Source organism: Artemia franciscana, chromosome 6, assembly GCF_032884065.1.
Source record: "Artemia franciscana chromosome 6, ASM3288406v1, whole genome shotgun sequence".
Classification (NCBI taxonomy): domain Eukaryota; kingdom Metazoa; phylum Arthropoda; class Branchiopoda; order Anostraca; family Artemiidae; genus Artemia; species Artemia franciscana.
In genome coordinates this window covers 23,011,125-23,029,068 of record NC_088868.1, presented here as the reverse complement: position 1 = coordinate 23,029,068, position 17,944 = coordinate 23,011,125, and the positions used below count along the sequence as shown (strand labels likewise).

Sequence of the window (17,944 nt, the reverse complement as noted above, 5' to 3'; positions counted from 1 at the left end):
TCCGGAGGCAATCGCCCAGGGGGGAATTTTCTTGAGAGAAGAGAATCGTCCGTTGGGGGAAGAAGAGGAAACTTTCCATTGGGGAAGGTTTCTAGGGGAGAATAGCCTAGAAATGCTAACCTGATAGCTTAAAAATCTTTATGGCTGTCGTTCTTTCCATTTTAGCTCCCAGATAGGAAAAAGCTGAAGAATTTTTCTTTTTTGTTTGTTTCTACATTTTTGGTTCCCGCAGTAGCTGCCTTTTTTTCTTTTCTTTCACAGAAACTAGAAAAAATGGAATTTTGGTAGCAATTGGACATCAAAAGAATTGGTTTCTTAAGCTGATTCCAAATATATACAATTCGCTAAGTTTAATGGTACCCAACAAAAGCTACGAACCTAAGAAAATATGCCTTATTTTTTGGGAAAGAGGGAAGCACCCCTAAAAATCAAGTAAATCTAATGAATATCCCACCGTCAGTCCAGCTTATCAGATAACTCTGGTGTATAGGTTTCATTCTTTTGTCCCGGTTTTCATCGATATGTATAATAAGAGTTAATGTTTATACTTTTATTTAAATTTACAAGTGTTGTTTGATTTTGAATATGTTGTAAAGAAGCGCAAATCAGGGATAGCTGCCGAGTTTTTGCCAAGCCTTTGTACTACTAGTAATCTCTTGTTTACAAAAATGTGCAATTTTGGAAATTCTTTTTGCTAGAAGAAAGCAGACCGCTTATCAAAATAACTAGATAATGAGAACTTGATTTTAACCTTTTTAGGAGTTATAGTAAAATATGCAAGTTTACTTATCTTTACTCTTAAAACTGAAAGGTGAAGGAAAGGTCACGGATGTGTGTGTTTTAGGGGTGGTCGTATTAAACGAAAGGTCCTAGAAGATCGGGAGAGTGCTCATTCGAGTGGAAGTCAGTAGTTTTAATGCCTTTTTTTAGTAACTAAAAAGATTGGAGGCAAGTAACCTCCCTCCCATCCCCCTTTTTTCCCCCAAAGACATGTAATCAAAATTTTGAGATAGCCATTTGATTCAGCATAGTTGAATGGACCAATTACGATGCCCCTGGTGATGACATGATCCCCCACAGCCCCTGAGGAAAGGGCTATAAGCTACGCAATGTACTCATTGTTTAACATTGATTATCTGGAAAGGCTCAGAAATTTCAGAGAGAATTTCATTATATTGGGGGGTATTTTCGACGGGAAGACTTTTCCGTTGAGATGAAATTTTCTGGGGGATTTTTTCAAGGAGAAATTTACACGGGGGAAGGGGATTTCTTCGCAAGATTTGAAAAATAGTCAGAAATTAAACAGAGCAGAACAAGTTGTTTTTAACTGAAAGTTTCTCTAAAAAAGATTGCTCTAACACAAAGGTTGAATTTGAATGGGCGCTCTAAAACATAGAAAGATTTGCTAGATGTTTTTCAGAGATATTGCCTAGGAATTATTTTGGGTACCTGGCTGACTGAACGTATTTCAAACAGTAGTTTGTACGAAAAGTGTGGTTCAATCCCGCTTTCTAGAGCTATAATGAGAGAACGGTTGAGACGGTTAGGGCAGGTTTTGGGGATGAAGGATGTAATATTGCCAAAGATTATGCTTTTTGGTCAATCGTCTAGGGCTGAATCGAAAGCAGGTAGTCCGCGGTTGGCGTGAGAGGATTTTGTATAGAAAGATTTAATGGAAACAGGATCTTCGTGGGAGAGTATATATAACTTTGAATAGTTTTAGAAGGAGGAGCGTACGTAGATGTGTTGGCCTCAGGAGGCTTGGTGCTACGGTGAGTTGTTAGTAGTAGTAGTGGATGTTGAATTTTAATGACATGTATTTTTTTTAAAGCACTTTAGGACTCTGTAAAGAGTGAGAGTTGAGGGAAGGGCGTCCCCCTTTCAGACAAGGAATAACTTCTTCTTGTAAGAATCATTTCTTTTCAGTGCTTTCAGTTGAAAGAACTTGTTTTTTGTTTTTTTTTTATTTAATTTAGTAATGAGTGAATTGAAGTCCATAGTAACCGCAGTCTTGAAAACGCAGTTTGTAAAAAAAAAACTATCGAAAGAGGAAGTTATCATTTAAAGATGGTTCAGGAATGATAACTCTATGTTTATATCAATAGAATATATTTATATATTCTTATTTTTATTTTTCATATATTTGTCATAATAGAAAAAAATTGATGGCAAAGTTTTCAGAACTAGGTAACAACATTTTTTTTTTATTTAAAGGTGCTTCAGTAGTTAGTACCATTCTAAGTTCAAGTTTTTTTCAGTCTGGTGCAATTCTAGTATTTTCTGGTCTTTTGGACAGATGTGCAAATGAAGATGAATTTGCATTTGTATTAGCTCATGAATTGTCCCACTGCATTGTTGGTCATAATGTAAGTATCTTGATGGCTTATTTATACGTCATGATTGTATATACATGCTCTATTAATAGTGAACTGATATGAACTCAAGCAAACTCTGGTGACACAGTTGATTGCTTTCTGCTGGCAATATGAGACACGGGATTCAGTCCGAGCTGCCGCAGCTCCAGGAATTGCGTGGAGATTATGCTTTCGCTTTTCTATAAATTAAATAATAAGAAGAAGAAGGGACAAATGTATTTTCCTTTTGGAATTGCATAAATAGGGGATGGATACCCTCCCCTCAAAAAGCAAAAAATTTTCCCCCAAAAATATTGCCATTAAAAAAGCTATATTTATAGAGAGAGTATTCGATAGGTACCTATTCACCACAGCATAGTTTTACTACGGGAGCGCCTCCTTAGTTTTGTCCCTTTATTTCTGGCTCCTAATCTTTCTTTGTCGCAAGAATGTGACAAGGTCTAATCTACGTGGTTTTACGAATTTCAGCATGAATTGATGAATATCACATTAAATTTTTGAAAACTGCTTATACTTATTGTCTAGGGTCAAAGGGGATAGTTTCCGCTTGTCCTTGAGCCAGAAACTGTACTCACAAGGAACTAAAGTGACAGGCTTGCTTGAGAGGCTATAAATGAATTAGTAGTAGTAGTAGAACAATTTTATTAGAAACAAACATTTCTTAATCAATAACACAACATAAGTGAAGCTTGCGAGGCTGTGCTAAATTCAAGGAAAATAAAAGAGAGAAAATGGAAAATGGAAAATATGGAGAATGAGACTATATACCGAATCCAACAACAATAAAAAACATGAACAATACATTACCTTGCGTGACCCCAAGACAGCAAAAAATAACAAAGAAAAACTTATATAAATATTACAAACGAAAACTTAAACTGGCCAAAGCTACCTATTTCCTTGATATCTATATTCTGTTATTCCAAAGTTTTGAAGCTCTGTAAGTAAGTGATAAAGAAGACCTACTTGAAACTAATCGAGGAACCTCAGTATTTCCTTGTATCCGAGTAACGGTAACGTGGTGGTGAACATCAGACCTCTCATAAAATATTCCTTTAAAACAATCAGAAAGGCCCTCACTGTAATACTTATACATAAAAATCAACGTATAAAAATCACGTAATCCAGCTGCAGAAATTACAATTAAATCTCTATACACAGACCTCAAAGACTCCTGGTTCCCAACACTACAAAAAACTCGGATAGCATTATTCTGGATCACACGGATTGGACGAACTATCGAAGGGAAAGTACCAAGCCAAATTGACGAGCAATACAAAATGTAAGGGTGAATCAGGGAAAAGTATAACAATCGTAGAACATTTGGGAGGAAAATATGTTTTAATTTGCGCATGATACCTAAGTTACGTGACAATATTTTCGAAACTGACTTCACATGATCTTTAAATGATAGGGTCTCATCAACATTGATTCCGAGGTATTTGGTGAACCTTGTTCGTTTAATAATTCCCCGCTCCGAAATCATTTCCGTAAACCAAGGGTGAAAATTCGGAGATCGAGAGAAAATAACAAAATTTGACTTATCTATATTCAGGTCGAGGTGGTTTATTTTAAGCCATGTACATATCTTGCTCATCGCCGCATTTATCGTTGGAATGAGTAGTTGTTCCGTAGGGTCAACACACACCAAGGTTGTATCATCAGCAAATAAGGGCATAGTAATCTGGGTCTTACTCGTACCATTGTCAACAATGTCGTCAATTCTGGGCAGAGCATTCACAACATACAGCAGATAATTAATAAAAATTAAAAACAGAGTCGGACCCCGTACGGATCCTTTGGGAACCCCCCAATGAAAAACATTTTTACCAGACGAAAATCTTTGTAAATTGACATACTCCTGTCTATTTTGAAGATAACTGCAAAACAAACCCAATATAGCACCCCTTAATCCATAAAATCACATTTTTTAAATAATATCCGATGGTCAAAAGTGTCAAACGCCTTAATTAAGTCCAAAAATATACCAGCTACCCTAAGCTTTTTATCAAGAGCATCATAATTATAGTAGTAATAAATGAAATCGCCATTTCTGTTGTTTTACCCTTCCGGAAACCAAACTGATTTGGATGTACACGTTTATGACGTTCCAAATGGTCATAAATTCTAATATTAACACATTTTTCTAAAACTCGTGAAACAACAGGTAATAATGAAACTGGTCTATAATTCCCCAAATCATTCTTGTTACCACCCTTAAACACAGGAGTTATTCTTGCAATTTTAAGACAATTGGGGGAACTTCCCTTGCTTAAACAAGTATTAATAAGGGATGTAAATATATGTGAAATGCTTGGAAACGCGATTTTTGAAACAGGAAGGTTAATGGAATCACTCCCAGCCGAAGAACTTTTCATCTCAAACATGATCTTACGAATTTCATTATCAATGACAGGTCTTAGATACATTGATACACCGACAGAAGTACCCATAAAGTCTCAAGCGGAGGATCATTATCTGAAGCTACTGTAGTACGAGAAAATCGAGCCCCAGCAGTTGCAAAATGTTCCGAAAGGGCATTACATATTACTTCAGGGTCATTCGATTTTAACCCATCACTTGTACTAACTTCATCAGGCAGAACCGGACCTGTTGAAGATATAACACTTTTAATAATTTTCCATGTTTTAGCTGGGTTACCACAAGTATCTTTAAATTTACACTCAAAATATTTTTTTCTTCGAGTTTCTCAAAAGTTTATTAAGAGCATTTCTATATTTTTTTTAAAATTCTAGTGCAAACTGGATCATTTTTATTCCTTATTGAATCCCTATATAACTGGTCTTTCTTATTTATGCACCGCAGAAGACTAGGTGACAGCCACGGCTTTTTAGGTATCATTTTCCTTGTCCGATTCATTATAGAAGTTTTACTCAAGATAGAGATCAATGTATTATAAAATTTGTGAAAACTGATATTTATATCATCTAGATTTTCAACTACATTATTCTAATCAACATTAGAAATCTCTTGTTTAAACTTTTCTAGGTTCCTCTGATAGAGCACAGGTAACATACTCGTTTTCAGTCTAGGGCCTTGCTGCCTCGGGAAACAAACTTAAAAACTTGCCGAAATCCCAAAATGGTCAGAAACATAAGTGACAATAACCCCTGGGTGTGAAAATTTTGAATTAGAAAAAATGTCATCAAGTAGCTTTACCGTTAAAGTGGTAACACGCGTACAAATACTTATAGTGGGAAATAAACTATATGACATGCAGAGCTGTAGAAAATCAATAGGAGTGTTTGAATTCATATTGTTAAGGTCATTAAAGTCCCTAAGCATAAAGAATGGGTGCGAACCAGTAGGTAGTTTATCCAACTGTTCCTCCAAAATCCATAAAGGCCGGTATAGACCCAGATGGTGGTCTATATAGTACAATTGTCGAAGTTGACGATTCCTATGATAAAGCGTATACCCTGGAGTATCCAAGAGAGCAGAGTTATGCTCAGAGTTTCTGTGAGACCAATAACCTGAAAAATGGAAAGTTCGCATATCTCGCTTAAAAAATTAAAAGATGAATTCAAACCCTGGCAGTTAAGATGGAAAATTCTGAGATCTTCAGAATCACCACCACTAAACTCGGACCTCTTTGTCCATGAGGACAAACCATCTTTAAATAGGAACTTCGAATTACAAGAATCATATTGACCAGCAATCCCAATATCATAATTCCGGTGGAGCTGCTCCGTAAACATACTACCAAAATCCACAATTGAAGCTTCCAAATTTTTAAGACGGCTGTTGCCGAGGGTGACACGATCACCATCAGCCATATTCATACAACAAAAAAACATATTCATACAACAAAAAAACAAGAACAAAACAGAATATAACAAACAACAACAAAAAAAAAAAAACTTTCCATCTCGTAAAAAAATAAACAAAAAAGAAACAGGCTGTACTTGGTTTGCCCGTAACGAATTCATATACAAGTCACCAAATACAACGGCTACTAATTCTCATAATCACACAACCATAATTATCGCCACAAAATAGAAAGTTTTGTTTTTTATTAATCTTTTTTATTAATCTTTTTTATTAACTTTTTGTTTTTTAATTGGTTTTTTCAGTAACAAAATAAACACTCACTAATTTTAACAGCAGCAAACAAAATTTAAGAATTCTACAAACTCTTAACATTGTACCAAGGCACTTTAGTAACACGGTTGTCCTTTTTGACAAAGATGCTGGGTTGTAGGGTTGGAGGTATCCAGTATTCCACACTTTTATCCATCAAACGCTTACGTAACCCAAGGAATTCTTTACGCAAAACCCCTACACGTGGTGTAACATCATCACTAATAAAAACATACTTATAAACACCGAACTCTTTCCATTTTAATTTTTTGCGTTGCTTAAAATCGAGAAACGTGCCTGGACACTGTCCACCCTAATTTTAACAATGTTCTTGGCACTGTGAACCACAGTGAATGGTGGCAACTTGTCAGTTGGAGTGACAAACCATCTACAATCACCTCGGAAACCCTAGATGCCGCCTCATTCATGGGGGCATCAATAAAGCCCCAAAACAGCAAATTGTACAACTTGTCCCGATTTTCATCAACAAGAGACTTGGACACAACCACATTCATTTCCTCATTGCATTTCTTAATCAACTGAGCTGTGACTGGGCTTTTACAAAACTTTACAGAGCTAGAAGTTCCGATTTCACTGTTGCAATTTCATTGTCCGTTGCACTACTTTTATTTTCTAGCACCACAACACGACTGTTAACTGTACCCAAATCCTTCTGAATTTTAAGTACACTTTGCTTTAGGGTTTCCATGTTCACATTAATAGATTGGACCATTTCCAAAATTTTAATGATATTCTCTGCATTCGTTTTCTGGCACTCCGCATGGACACTCATATCCGAATTACTAGTAGAATTCATAACCGAATCCGATAACTCAGTTAGAGACGACTTGCTCCAGCCGTTCTCTCAAGCTCTCTTTTCTTCGAAAATCTTGTGGAAGCTGGTAAGCAAGTAGGCTCTCGTTACGAACTGAGACAAAAATCTAAAAAACCGTGTGTGTATTGGTTCATGGCCCCATTGCTAAAGGGTTTTCTTAGACTAAAACATAGAAAATTAGAAATCGAAAACAGGGGCAGTTTCAAGAAACAGAATAACTTATTTTCTTAGTTTTATTTTTGCAGAATGAGGGGGCCATGTATATGATAAAGAAATTTTGACAATTATGAAGTTTTTAACTCCCTGGCCAGCAGCAACTTTCTTGAACTAAGAAGAGCCATTTGAGCGTAACCGCAGATCGTCTAACCGTAAAATTCGTCCACAATTCGATGTGATTATCCTGTTGTGATCCTGTTGTTTTTCTTCTAACCGTGGATTTCTTTTTCCACTGTTTTATTTGGGATTTGTTTTGACGCTTGTTGTCCCACGTCTTCTAGTCGTTCTTTGTGCTCCATTTTCGTGTATCAGGACCTGCAGACATTTTCCAGGACTTTTGCTTTAGTTGTTCAGATCCATTTGAAATCAAGCGTAATTTCCCATATTGTCACAGATACTCCCAACTTTTCCCAAGTCGTTGTATTTCTGCTTCAATTGCGCTCTCACAAAATTCAGTAACAACCAGCAATGTTACAATGCCTATGCTTTTTGAAGTATCCACATTATGCAAAGGCATAATTATGCTTCTGTTCATTTGTTTCAATGTCATAGGGTGACAAATCAGCAATTTCAGTTGGATTAGGGAATTTGTGGCGGGAATTCAATTCCTGCTTCTGTTTATCCTTTACAGACTATAAGAGTGAAAAGAGTCACTTTGAATCTAAAAAAGGAACTAGAAGTGCCAATTTACAATTGAATGAGCCCCCTCCAAAGTTTCTACAACCACTCCATCCGTACAAAGCTGTGTTTTATTGAAGACTATAAGCCTGTGTATCTTGAAAAGTCCTCGGGAAGAGCTAATAAAATGAAACTGAATATTTGATTTATTATGAAATTAATTGCTGAAAGCTCAGGAATTCAAGAATTTATTTTACTGAAATCTATTTTTATTTTCTATATCGTAAGTAAAAAAAAAAATTGATGTGATTTGTCACATGATTAGTTTTCAGTAAACCACAAATAACCCAGTAGGCCTTAGACTTTTACAGTTGAGGAGGGTGAAGCTGGCAGTTGCCAAACTTTTCTGTGTAGTGATTTTGTTTGTTTTAAGTTTCATTTTAATAATTCAGTTTAAGTTTTGCTCGTTTTAAGATCTATTTATTCATTTATATTACTACATGTTGTATGTTTGCTTTTTATGATCGTTTATTTGAATTCTGTTTGTTTTGAGTTTCATTTTTGTCTTAAATAGTAATTTCTGGTTGTCTTCAGTTGTAATCATTATAGGAATTTATTTCTGCTTGTCAAAATTAATATGGCTCTTTAATTTTCATTGAGAAATTTTTTTTTGGGAAGTCTTTTTTTTTAAAGCAATTTCCACTATTTTTTTTTATCGCCAAATTTTCAAGTTTGTCGATATTCCCCATTTCAAAATCAAAGTTTCATCAAAGTATCAAAACATCTAACATATAAGTGTTGTTTTATTTTTCGACATTAAAATTTCAAAATCCAACATCCCCCTAAACATTCGTTGAAAGTAGTCACATGTAGATGTAGTAGCAGTTGCAAGCAGTCGCAGTCACAGTTGGAAGTAGTCACATTTGCAGTCGTAACCAGTCTCAGTTGTAGTCGCAGTAGCAGTATTAGTAGCAGTAATAGTAGCAGTATTAGTATCGGTACTAAAAGTTTCAAGTGAATATCCTTCCATGTTGCTAAAATATGACAGATAGTTCTTTTGTATAACTTGGATACAAATTGTTTCTTTGTAGCCTATTTAGCTCAACATTTCCTGAAATTCAAAAACCTTAGCCTTGTTTGATATATCCCGGATTAAAAATGTACAAATCAGATAATTTACATTCCTTGCCCCGTGGCTGTGGGGGTATCCCATCCCAGAGGCATAGCTTTTGGGCTTTGTGACTATTTCAAATAAAATGTTTTTTTTTAAGATTTTTATCAGTGTTAAGGAAGCAATTGAAAGGGCAAGCGGGGGAAGATGCTCTTCGTTCCTTTTTCAACATTCGTCTCAACATGTCTTTAAAGGTTCAACTTAAGACCCTTAGCCGTCCTCAGATATTGCTGTTGTGGCAAGGGCAACTAAAAACGGAATAGGGGGACTGGTCGCCCTCCGACCACTTTTTAACATCCTCCTCAACATGCGCTGAAACTTTAAGCTTAATACCCTCAGCTATTCTTTTGATGTTGCAGATACGTCTTTTTGATGAAGAGGGTACACATACTATCTTTAGAATTGTTTTAATATGCCCCTTAACATTCCCCGAAGTTTTACCTTCATACCCTTAGCCTTTTAGGACACACCTAGAATTAAACATCCCCCCTTTTATTACTGATAAATTCTGCATAAAATAAAGGGGAAAATGTCATAACTTACAATAATTGCCCTAGGGGCTATGGGGAATCACTTTTTCAAAATTTTGGTCAATGATGAGGGAAGGGAGCATCTAAAAAGGGTAAAAGGAGCTGGTTGTCCTTCGGTTGCTCTTCAATATCCTGATATTTTCAAATTTACATCGTCAGCCGTTAATTAGATATTGATTACGCGTCCTTCTGACAACGAGCACACACACAGAGTCTTAGGCATTCCTCTCCAAAGCTGTAGGCGGTGATATCATCCCCATTGACAAAGTTGTTTGACCTATTGACTATTTTGAACAAGATGTCTATTTCAAAATTTTGATCGAATTCAATTGGAGGAAGGGTAACTAAAAAGAGAATGGAAGGGCTGGGACCTCCAGCCAAGTTTTAAAATCCCTCTTAACATATCCTGAAAAGTTTCAACTTAATACCCTCAGCCATCCTTAAAATATTGCCGGTTTTCTTTTTTGATAAACCCTATTCACTTAGTGTCTCTTAACATACCACTTAGTGTATAACATACCCACATAACATTCAATATTTTCCAAAATTCGTCTTAAGGCCCGTAGCCTTTTTGGATACACCCATAATCAAATATTTCCTCTATTCCTAATGATAGATTCCGCGAATAGGCAAATTGCATTATTTACAATCCTTGCCCCCATAGCTTGGGGGGATGTGGTGTCCCTGGAATTTAGCTACTAGATCCTTTTAACTAGTTTGAACATAATAACAATTCCAAAATTTAAATTCTGTGTGTAGAAGAGGGGCACCTAAAAAGGGGAAGGAGAGGAGCCGGTTGCGCTCTAATCTCTCTTGAAAATTTTCTCAACATACTTTGAAAGTATCAACTTAATACCTTTAGTTTTTCTTAAAATATTGCAGATATTCCCTTTTTCAAACTCAGAAAGCAGAGTGAGTTTTCATTGTGTTCAGCATTCCTCTCAACATTTTCTTAAAGTTTCACCTTAATACCCTAAGCTTTTTGAAGACCCAGGATCAAACACGCCCTCCCTATATGATTACAATGGGCAACTTGCATAGCTTATTGCCCTTTCCTAGGAGGTTGGGGGTATAGTTTTATGTTTTTGAACTATTTTGAAGAAAATGATTGTATCAATATTTTCGTCTAGCGCATTTGGGGAACAAAGGGCGTGGAGGAGGGGGGCCCTTAACAGGATCGGAGCTTTGGAAGGGTCGAAAGTACAAATTTTTGTAGCCCCTTAAGATTTTTCTCTCATCTTTGCCAGTTTTTTTTTATGTCCGGTCCTTTTTCGATGTCTCCTTATATTTTGAATGTATTGCTCTTCTTACTCAACTTTATCGTACAGAATCATTTTTGCTTTCAAAATAACACATTTCTCAAAAAATAGCACAATATCGTATAAACAGACCAGATTTCACGGCAGCTTGCGTTGAACGATAGACAGAATTCAGCACAGCGCTGTGTACTGGTTTGAAAGTAATAATGGAAGTTGACAGCGCTAATAAGCAGTCGAATAGTCAAACAAAGCAATGGAAGTGTGGGTTCCTGCTATCTATTCTCCGAAGTCTAAAAGAGGTTCCACTTTTGACTGGTACAACTGCTCTTGCTGCGAGTATTCTCCCCTTTTCGATATGCTTATTTAAGCAGATTTGTAAAACTGCTAAAAAAAAATTCGTTGAATTTCTTCTTTTTTTTTAGCTCATGGTAACACAGTACAGTGACGGCTAACTGCCAGAGCTAATCCTGGCAGTGCTATAGATGGCGGAAAAGAGAAAACTAAAACTCTTAGTTAACTGAAGAAAATAGATACAAAAAACTTTCTCAAGCTGCCTCATCAGAGTCTATTTTATATGATCTCGAGGCAAGGTACTTTTTCTCACCCATTGCTTATTTTTGGTACTTTATAGTCACTAAGAATTTTCTAGTGTTTTATAAATCCGAGAAATTAGATGGTCTATTTTCTTCGAGAAACCTTTTTTTCGGAAAATTTGGGATTATAGAAATAACAAGATGGATTTGGTTAGATGCATATTCATGGACACAGTAATATAGGATTAGCTTGTATATATGTCCTAAAGGTAAAAACATTGATTAGGTGTCTGGAAATAGAGAATAAAGTATGTATTTAGCAAATCGAGCGTATTTTTACTGTAACGAACTTTAAGAACTACCTAAAGGAACTTGTCATAGGCTTTTGTTTTTCAGGATAAATTTCTCCTTGGGTCTTCACTCTCTCCCTACCAGCGCTAATTTTTTCGTAAAAATTAGGTTATATTTTTCAATTTTTAACTGGATTCACATTTCTTAATTGTTTTTTTTTAATTCCTTAGATGTAACTTTGTTGGTATATTGTATATATTACCTTGGATATTACGAAGAATCCTTCAATTGTGGTGCGAGAGCAACAATTTGTTTTTTTCTTTCTTTATTTTTCTGTGCAGCTAGTTTCAGCTTATGTTTAGAAAATATGAAAGATTTAACAACTGCAGTTTTTCTTAGAAAGTGTGAACTTAAGGTACGATGGATGAAGGTGACATTACATTTGGGAAAGCTACGTATGATTCTTGTTTGGGACACTATTTTTTTCTTATCCTTGAGTCAACACTTTTGTGCTGAATATGTCCCTCTTATTCCAGCTATGTAAAAGAACACTCAGAAAGTCTTGAGAAGCTTAGCTCCATGTTAGCTGCTCTTAAAGAAAAATATGTGGAGCAGGGCTCTATAGCTTATAGTTAATATCAGAGAAACAAAATTGTAGTATCTTAGAAAAACATGTGGAGCAGGGCTCTATAGCAGGACTCATCAGAAAAATGCCTTTAATTTCGAGCTGCCATCATTATTCCCTTAAAATGACAAAATATTGATCCAATGAAATTGGCCCATAATTAAAATCTGATATGGACCCTTTTTTGTACATCGGATTCATCAGATCCCTCGTACATTCAAAGGGACATGAAGAAATGTTAAAGACAAATTAATTATATGAGTAAGGGGTTCGCATATTTCAGCAGAAATATTTTAACCTTACATTATAACATTGATGTCAGATTTACATAAGCAGTTTTTCGCTCATTCAATTCAATTTCAATTTAATAAAGGGGTTTATTTAAGTAAACAAACAACAACGAAACACACAAAGAAAACACTAGAAAAACAATACAACAAAAAACTTAACCCTCCGTAAGCTTTTGCTTGCTTGGAGTAACCCTTTGAACTTACGAATGAAATTTAAATAAGAGAAAAGAAAGAAAAGAAAAGGAAATAACATGGATTTGCCCTACTCCTGGTCGCACCAACCTTTCCAAACAACTTTTCATTCCATCTGCCGACACACCCTCAAAACCCCTGTTTCCACCCCCTTTTTTTATGGGAACTTGAGAGCGAATGAAATTCTGTTTATCTATTCTTCAAACATCATACAATTGGAGACAAACTGTTTCAAGATCTCTACAGAAATCACTCGCATTTGCCGACTTTTCAACACATTGTGTGTTTGTCTTTTTTCTACGAGCCTAAAACACTGAAATCACCGATATTAAAAACTTTTATTAGGTAAGCTTGTTTGGTCTATTGCAGAGTCCACCATTTTTCAGCTGCCAACTGCTACACGCGAAAGACCAACGAATATCTCTCAAATTAATAAATTCACTTCTTTTTGGGTAGCTTTCTCATTTTGCCATCATTTGTCTTGGCATCGAGACAAATACGTAAGAATGCAGCTTTCTCTAACTACCTAAAACAAGATACAAGTAGGAAATATTACAGAAAATTAGCTATGATCAGCAGTACATGTCCATCCGTAGTCCATTTCTCGGCTAATGAACATTAGAATTTCAGGCATTGTTGGTGTAGTTGGGGCTGCGAAATGTATTATATGAAGCAAATTTATGTATAAAATTGATCTTTTATTTTAGGCCGAGCTTTACTCTCGTACTAGTGTCCTGAATGCAATCAAAATTGTGTTGATGGGGGTCTGTATGGCACTGTTACCGACAGATATGACAGGAATATTATCGTATCTCTTTGGGTCTGGAACGCTTACTGCAGCCTTTGAACTGCCGTATGGACGGGAATTGGAACGAGAAGCTGATGAAGTTGGACTTACTCTTGTAGCAAGGGTAATAAATGTCGTCTTGGTTATTATTTTTCTGCTCATACACTGGTAAATTTTGAGATATTGAAATTATCACAGGTTTTTTTCTGAGAATGGGGAGGGGGGGTGGTGCTAATAAAATTTAATTGAAATAACAACCAAGGTAAAGCGCCAGACATCCGGAGTTTCTACTGTTTCCTTTATAATTATTGATTACTGAAAAAATTTAAGACTAAATATCATATTCAAGTATTTTCTTTGTACCAAGACTAAATTCTTCTAAATACGATACTGCCTAGCTAAGTGTAAAAAATTTGTTGGCCTTTAAAAAAATGATTATAATAAGAGATATCTTTTCCAAATTCTCTTATTTGATGGCTGAATATATATATATTAATACCAAAAGTAATCATTTATTACCAACAGCAATGTCAAGGTTACTACAAACAATCAAGGTTATTTTTCTACTTCATTAGCTTAGCAACTCTGTAAAAAAGAATAGTAAACTTGAGAGTTGTTTCTTCAGCTGTTTAACATGGAAAGATTAGAATTAAGAATAAATATAACTTTGTTTAGACTTTTTTTGAAAATGAACTGAAAGTACAAAATAATGTTTTCTTCGAGAATCTATGAATATAAGTGAAAAAGAGGGATGAGCCTTACATAACATAGAAATCAAATTGATATAAGTTATAAAGGCATAAAAGGAAAAAAGTCTGTAGTTGAGGTAAACGAGTTAAAATGATCAAGTTATGCAAAGCCAAGTCCGTTTTTTACCCCTACTTCTCACTGATATTTATAGATTCTCGAAAAAAAAAATTATTTTCTACTTTTTGATCCATTTTGAAAATAAGGTTTTTCTTAAATTTTTTTATTTATTATTTTCAACTTTATAGTCTTCTTTAATGCTAAAAAAACTTTAGTCTTCTCTAAGAAAAAAAATTGTATTATTTAAGATTCGACCCTAAGTTACCACGGCCACAGGCAAGTTTTTCTTACTGCTGCGCTATCAGGTCTTGTATAATATATGCTGTTTTATTCTTTTTGCCATGTCCAGTCAACACCGTTTGCCTTGTTTTATCCGGGTTGCAGCGGTAGCTAGTAACCTAGTAACAGTGCTGAAAAATACAATATCCCATAACTCCTAAAAACGGTGTTAGATCAAAACAAGAAGTACACTATTAGATCCGCCTTGTCCAAAACCCATATCGATTGGCTTGAAAAAAGAAAACGGCTGAAACCAAGATATTCTATATCGACAGCATCTTCTTTTCCGTTCTTTCTCCTTAGCTAGCAGGGCACTGGAACATCATAGAGAGTTGTTTACGAGCTCATTTTAAAGTAAATTGATGTAAACTTTTCGTAATTGACAAAAGTAATTTTAAAATAGAATCAGTTTTTTATGAAAAAACTGATTTTTTCTGTAACACTGTAATAGAAAATGTGAAAAACGTCATTTTGCATGCAAAGATCAAAATAGGATTTTTAACATCACAAAATAATATAAATTTAGTTTTATAAAATGCGTTAATTCTTTTGGGTTTTAACAGAAAATCTGTTTTGTCAATCAAAAGTAGAATAGTTCCTGAAAATTTTTAATGAAATATTTTAATTTTCAGTTCAGAATCGCTAAAGTTATTATGTAAATTGCAAAATCTTTATAGTATTCAGCAATAATTTTAATTTTTAATTCGACCTAGAAAAATACCTAAAAAATTTTAAAATTAGTTTTGGTTTCTGTTAGGCATTAATCTACTAGATGCATGATTTATGGATGGAACTCTACACATTGAAAAGATATTATGGTCTCAAGAGAATTTATATATAGGGGCCATACAAGAGTGGGGATTCCCTTTCGTCGTATTGTTACACTGTTACTAGAAGTCCCTATATCGATCAAATTTGGAAGTAATTGAACAGTTGGAAGTGGTCCAAAAATACCTTAAAATACAAAAAAAATTTGTGACAGACGCACAAGTGACCTTGCAAATTCAGTACGCTATGTAGATTTTTTAGAGTGGTTTTTGTAAAAAGAAAAAGAAGTGCAAATTTTTACATGTATGTCGTCATTTTAGGTCGAAAAGCTGTGGAAATAGAAACTCCTCTTTTGATCATGTAGATTTGTGTAGTATTTTAATTTGTGTTGACAGATCTTGTAGTTTCGCCCACGTTTCCATACCCAGACAAGAGCTCTCCCCCCGGACTAGGCTAGTCCACGATAAACCTTCGAGTCACAGATCTTGTAGTTTCGCCCTTGTTTCCATACCCAGACAAGAGCTCTCCCCCCGGACTAGGCTAGTCCACGATAAACCTTCGAGTCCTTGCCTGATTTAACCTTTACCTTATTCCCACCCAAAAAACTTCGCAAGGTGGGGTGCAATGACTGGCCCCCCTAGTCGGTTTTTTCCGATCGCAAAGGACCCATTCCTCCTTCCAAACAGCACAGCCCCCCTACCGAAGAACCGGTCTCTTTCGCGATTCTCACTGACTTTCCCCTCGAATACGCAGGATAGGTTATCTGATTTTGGTAGGGACCTTTCCCTGTCTAGGTCCCCGAATAATGATCCAGAAAGCCATTTGGACCCCTCCCCTGCCCCCACCCTGATACTTCCTCCAGTCTTACCCTCATTTGTGACACCACAGTCTCCCCCGTTCACTCTTCAGACATCCCCCAATTATTCTCCTAGAGCCCCGAAAATAAAAAATAAAACAGTTTCTTCTTCGTTTGGTTCAAGAGACCATTTTCCAAATTTCATGATTTGTAATGCTGAGAGTCTCAACTTCGAGAAAATGATAAAACTGGCTATTACGGCGAATATCACAAATTCCCACCTTGTTGCCGTAACTGAAGTCCAGGCGCAACACCCTGACTCCCTGAAAGCTTCGGGCTAAAAAGAAAATTTGAAACTGAGGCCAACCGATCACCCGCCTAGTAAGCGTGGTGGTGGACTTCTCTTGCTCTTCCGTGAGGTACTTAGTCCAAAACTGATCACAATCCCCGGCATTGATGATTATGATGAAATCATGTGGATAAGTATTAAACAAAGAGTACTCCCTCGTCCACCGTCTAATATCTTAGTATGTAATTTTTATTACTCTCTAGGTCAGCAAGCGTGGTCTCGGCGAAAGTTACTTGAAAAAACTTCGAGCCAGTGCCGATTTTGCTCTCTCGAAATTCCCAAACGCTGGGATTTTACTGCTTGGTGATGCCAATGAACTGAAACTCGAATACCTATGAAGGAGTCTACACCTAAAGCAAGGTGTAAATATACCCACAACCAAGGGAGGCTCCTCTTCAGATGTCATCTCTACGAACTTGCATAAGTTCTACAGTCAACCAGAAGCCTTGCCACCATTAGGAGGGAGCTACCATTATATTCTCAGAATGTAGCTTCTGGATCAAATAAAGGTCAAATACAAAGTCATAGAAACGCTACATCGCCTACTAACCGACAAAGGTTTTCTCAGTTTCTGTTCCTGGATTTCTGAAGATCACTGGTCTGAGGTCCTAGCTACTCCTGATGTCAATTCTAAAGTTCAAATCTTTCAAAGGAAGCTATCTGATAATTATGGAAAATCTTTTCCCGAAAAGAAAACTAAAAAGTGTTAAAATGCTAAACCCTACATTAATGAACCTCTAAAAGCCAAGATCAAAGAAAAAATTCGTTTACTTCGTAATGGTAAAAAAGATGAAGCCAGCCATATGCGTACAATGATAAAAAAGTAAATTCGAAAGGCAGCTACCAAGCACAATAAAAATACTATGAAGGATATTTTTAATTATAACCCCAAGAAGTGGTATGATCTAGTTAAAAAACTTTCTGGCAAGAGAATTAGTAATATTGATTTCCAGCTTGATGAGCCTAGTATTAAAACTGCTAATGATCTCAACAAACACATCGCCAAGATTGTCCAGGCATTACCTCCACTTTCCGCAGAGACTCTTGAGTCTATTTCCCATAGTCAGGATGAAAACTTTACCCATATATCACCAAAGGATATTGATAAGAAGATAAATAACC

General features: G+C 35.8%; 1 protein-coding gene across 2 annotated transcripts in view; it reads left to right on the top strand.

Moving 5' to 3' along the window:
* LOC136028205 (metalloendopeptidase OMA1, mitochondrial-like) overlaps positions 1 to 17,944 on the top strand; it is a 52,322-nt gene that overhangs the window by 22,023 nt on the left and 12,355 nt on the right. For both annotated transcript variants that reach the window (XM_065705920.1, XM_065705919.1), the window contains 2 exons: positions 2,259 to 2,366; positions 13,744 to 13,947. In XM_065705920.1, coding sequence (XP_065561992.1) covers positions 2,259 to 2,366; positions 13,744 to 13,947 — 312 coding nt within the window. The remainder of the gene's footprint in view (positions 1 to 2,258; positions 2,367 to 13,743; positions 13,948 to 17,944) is intronic.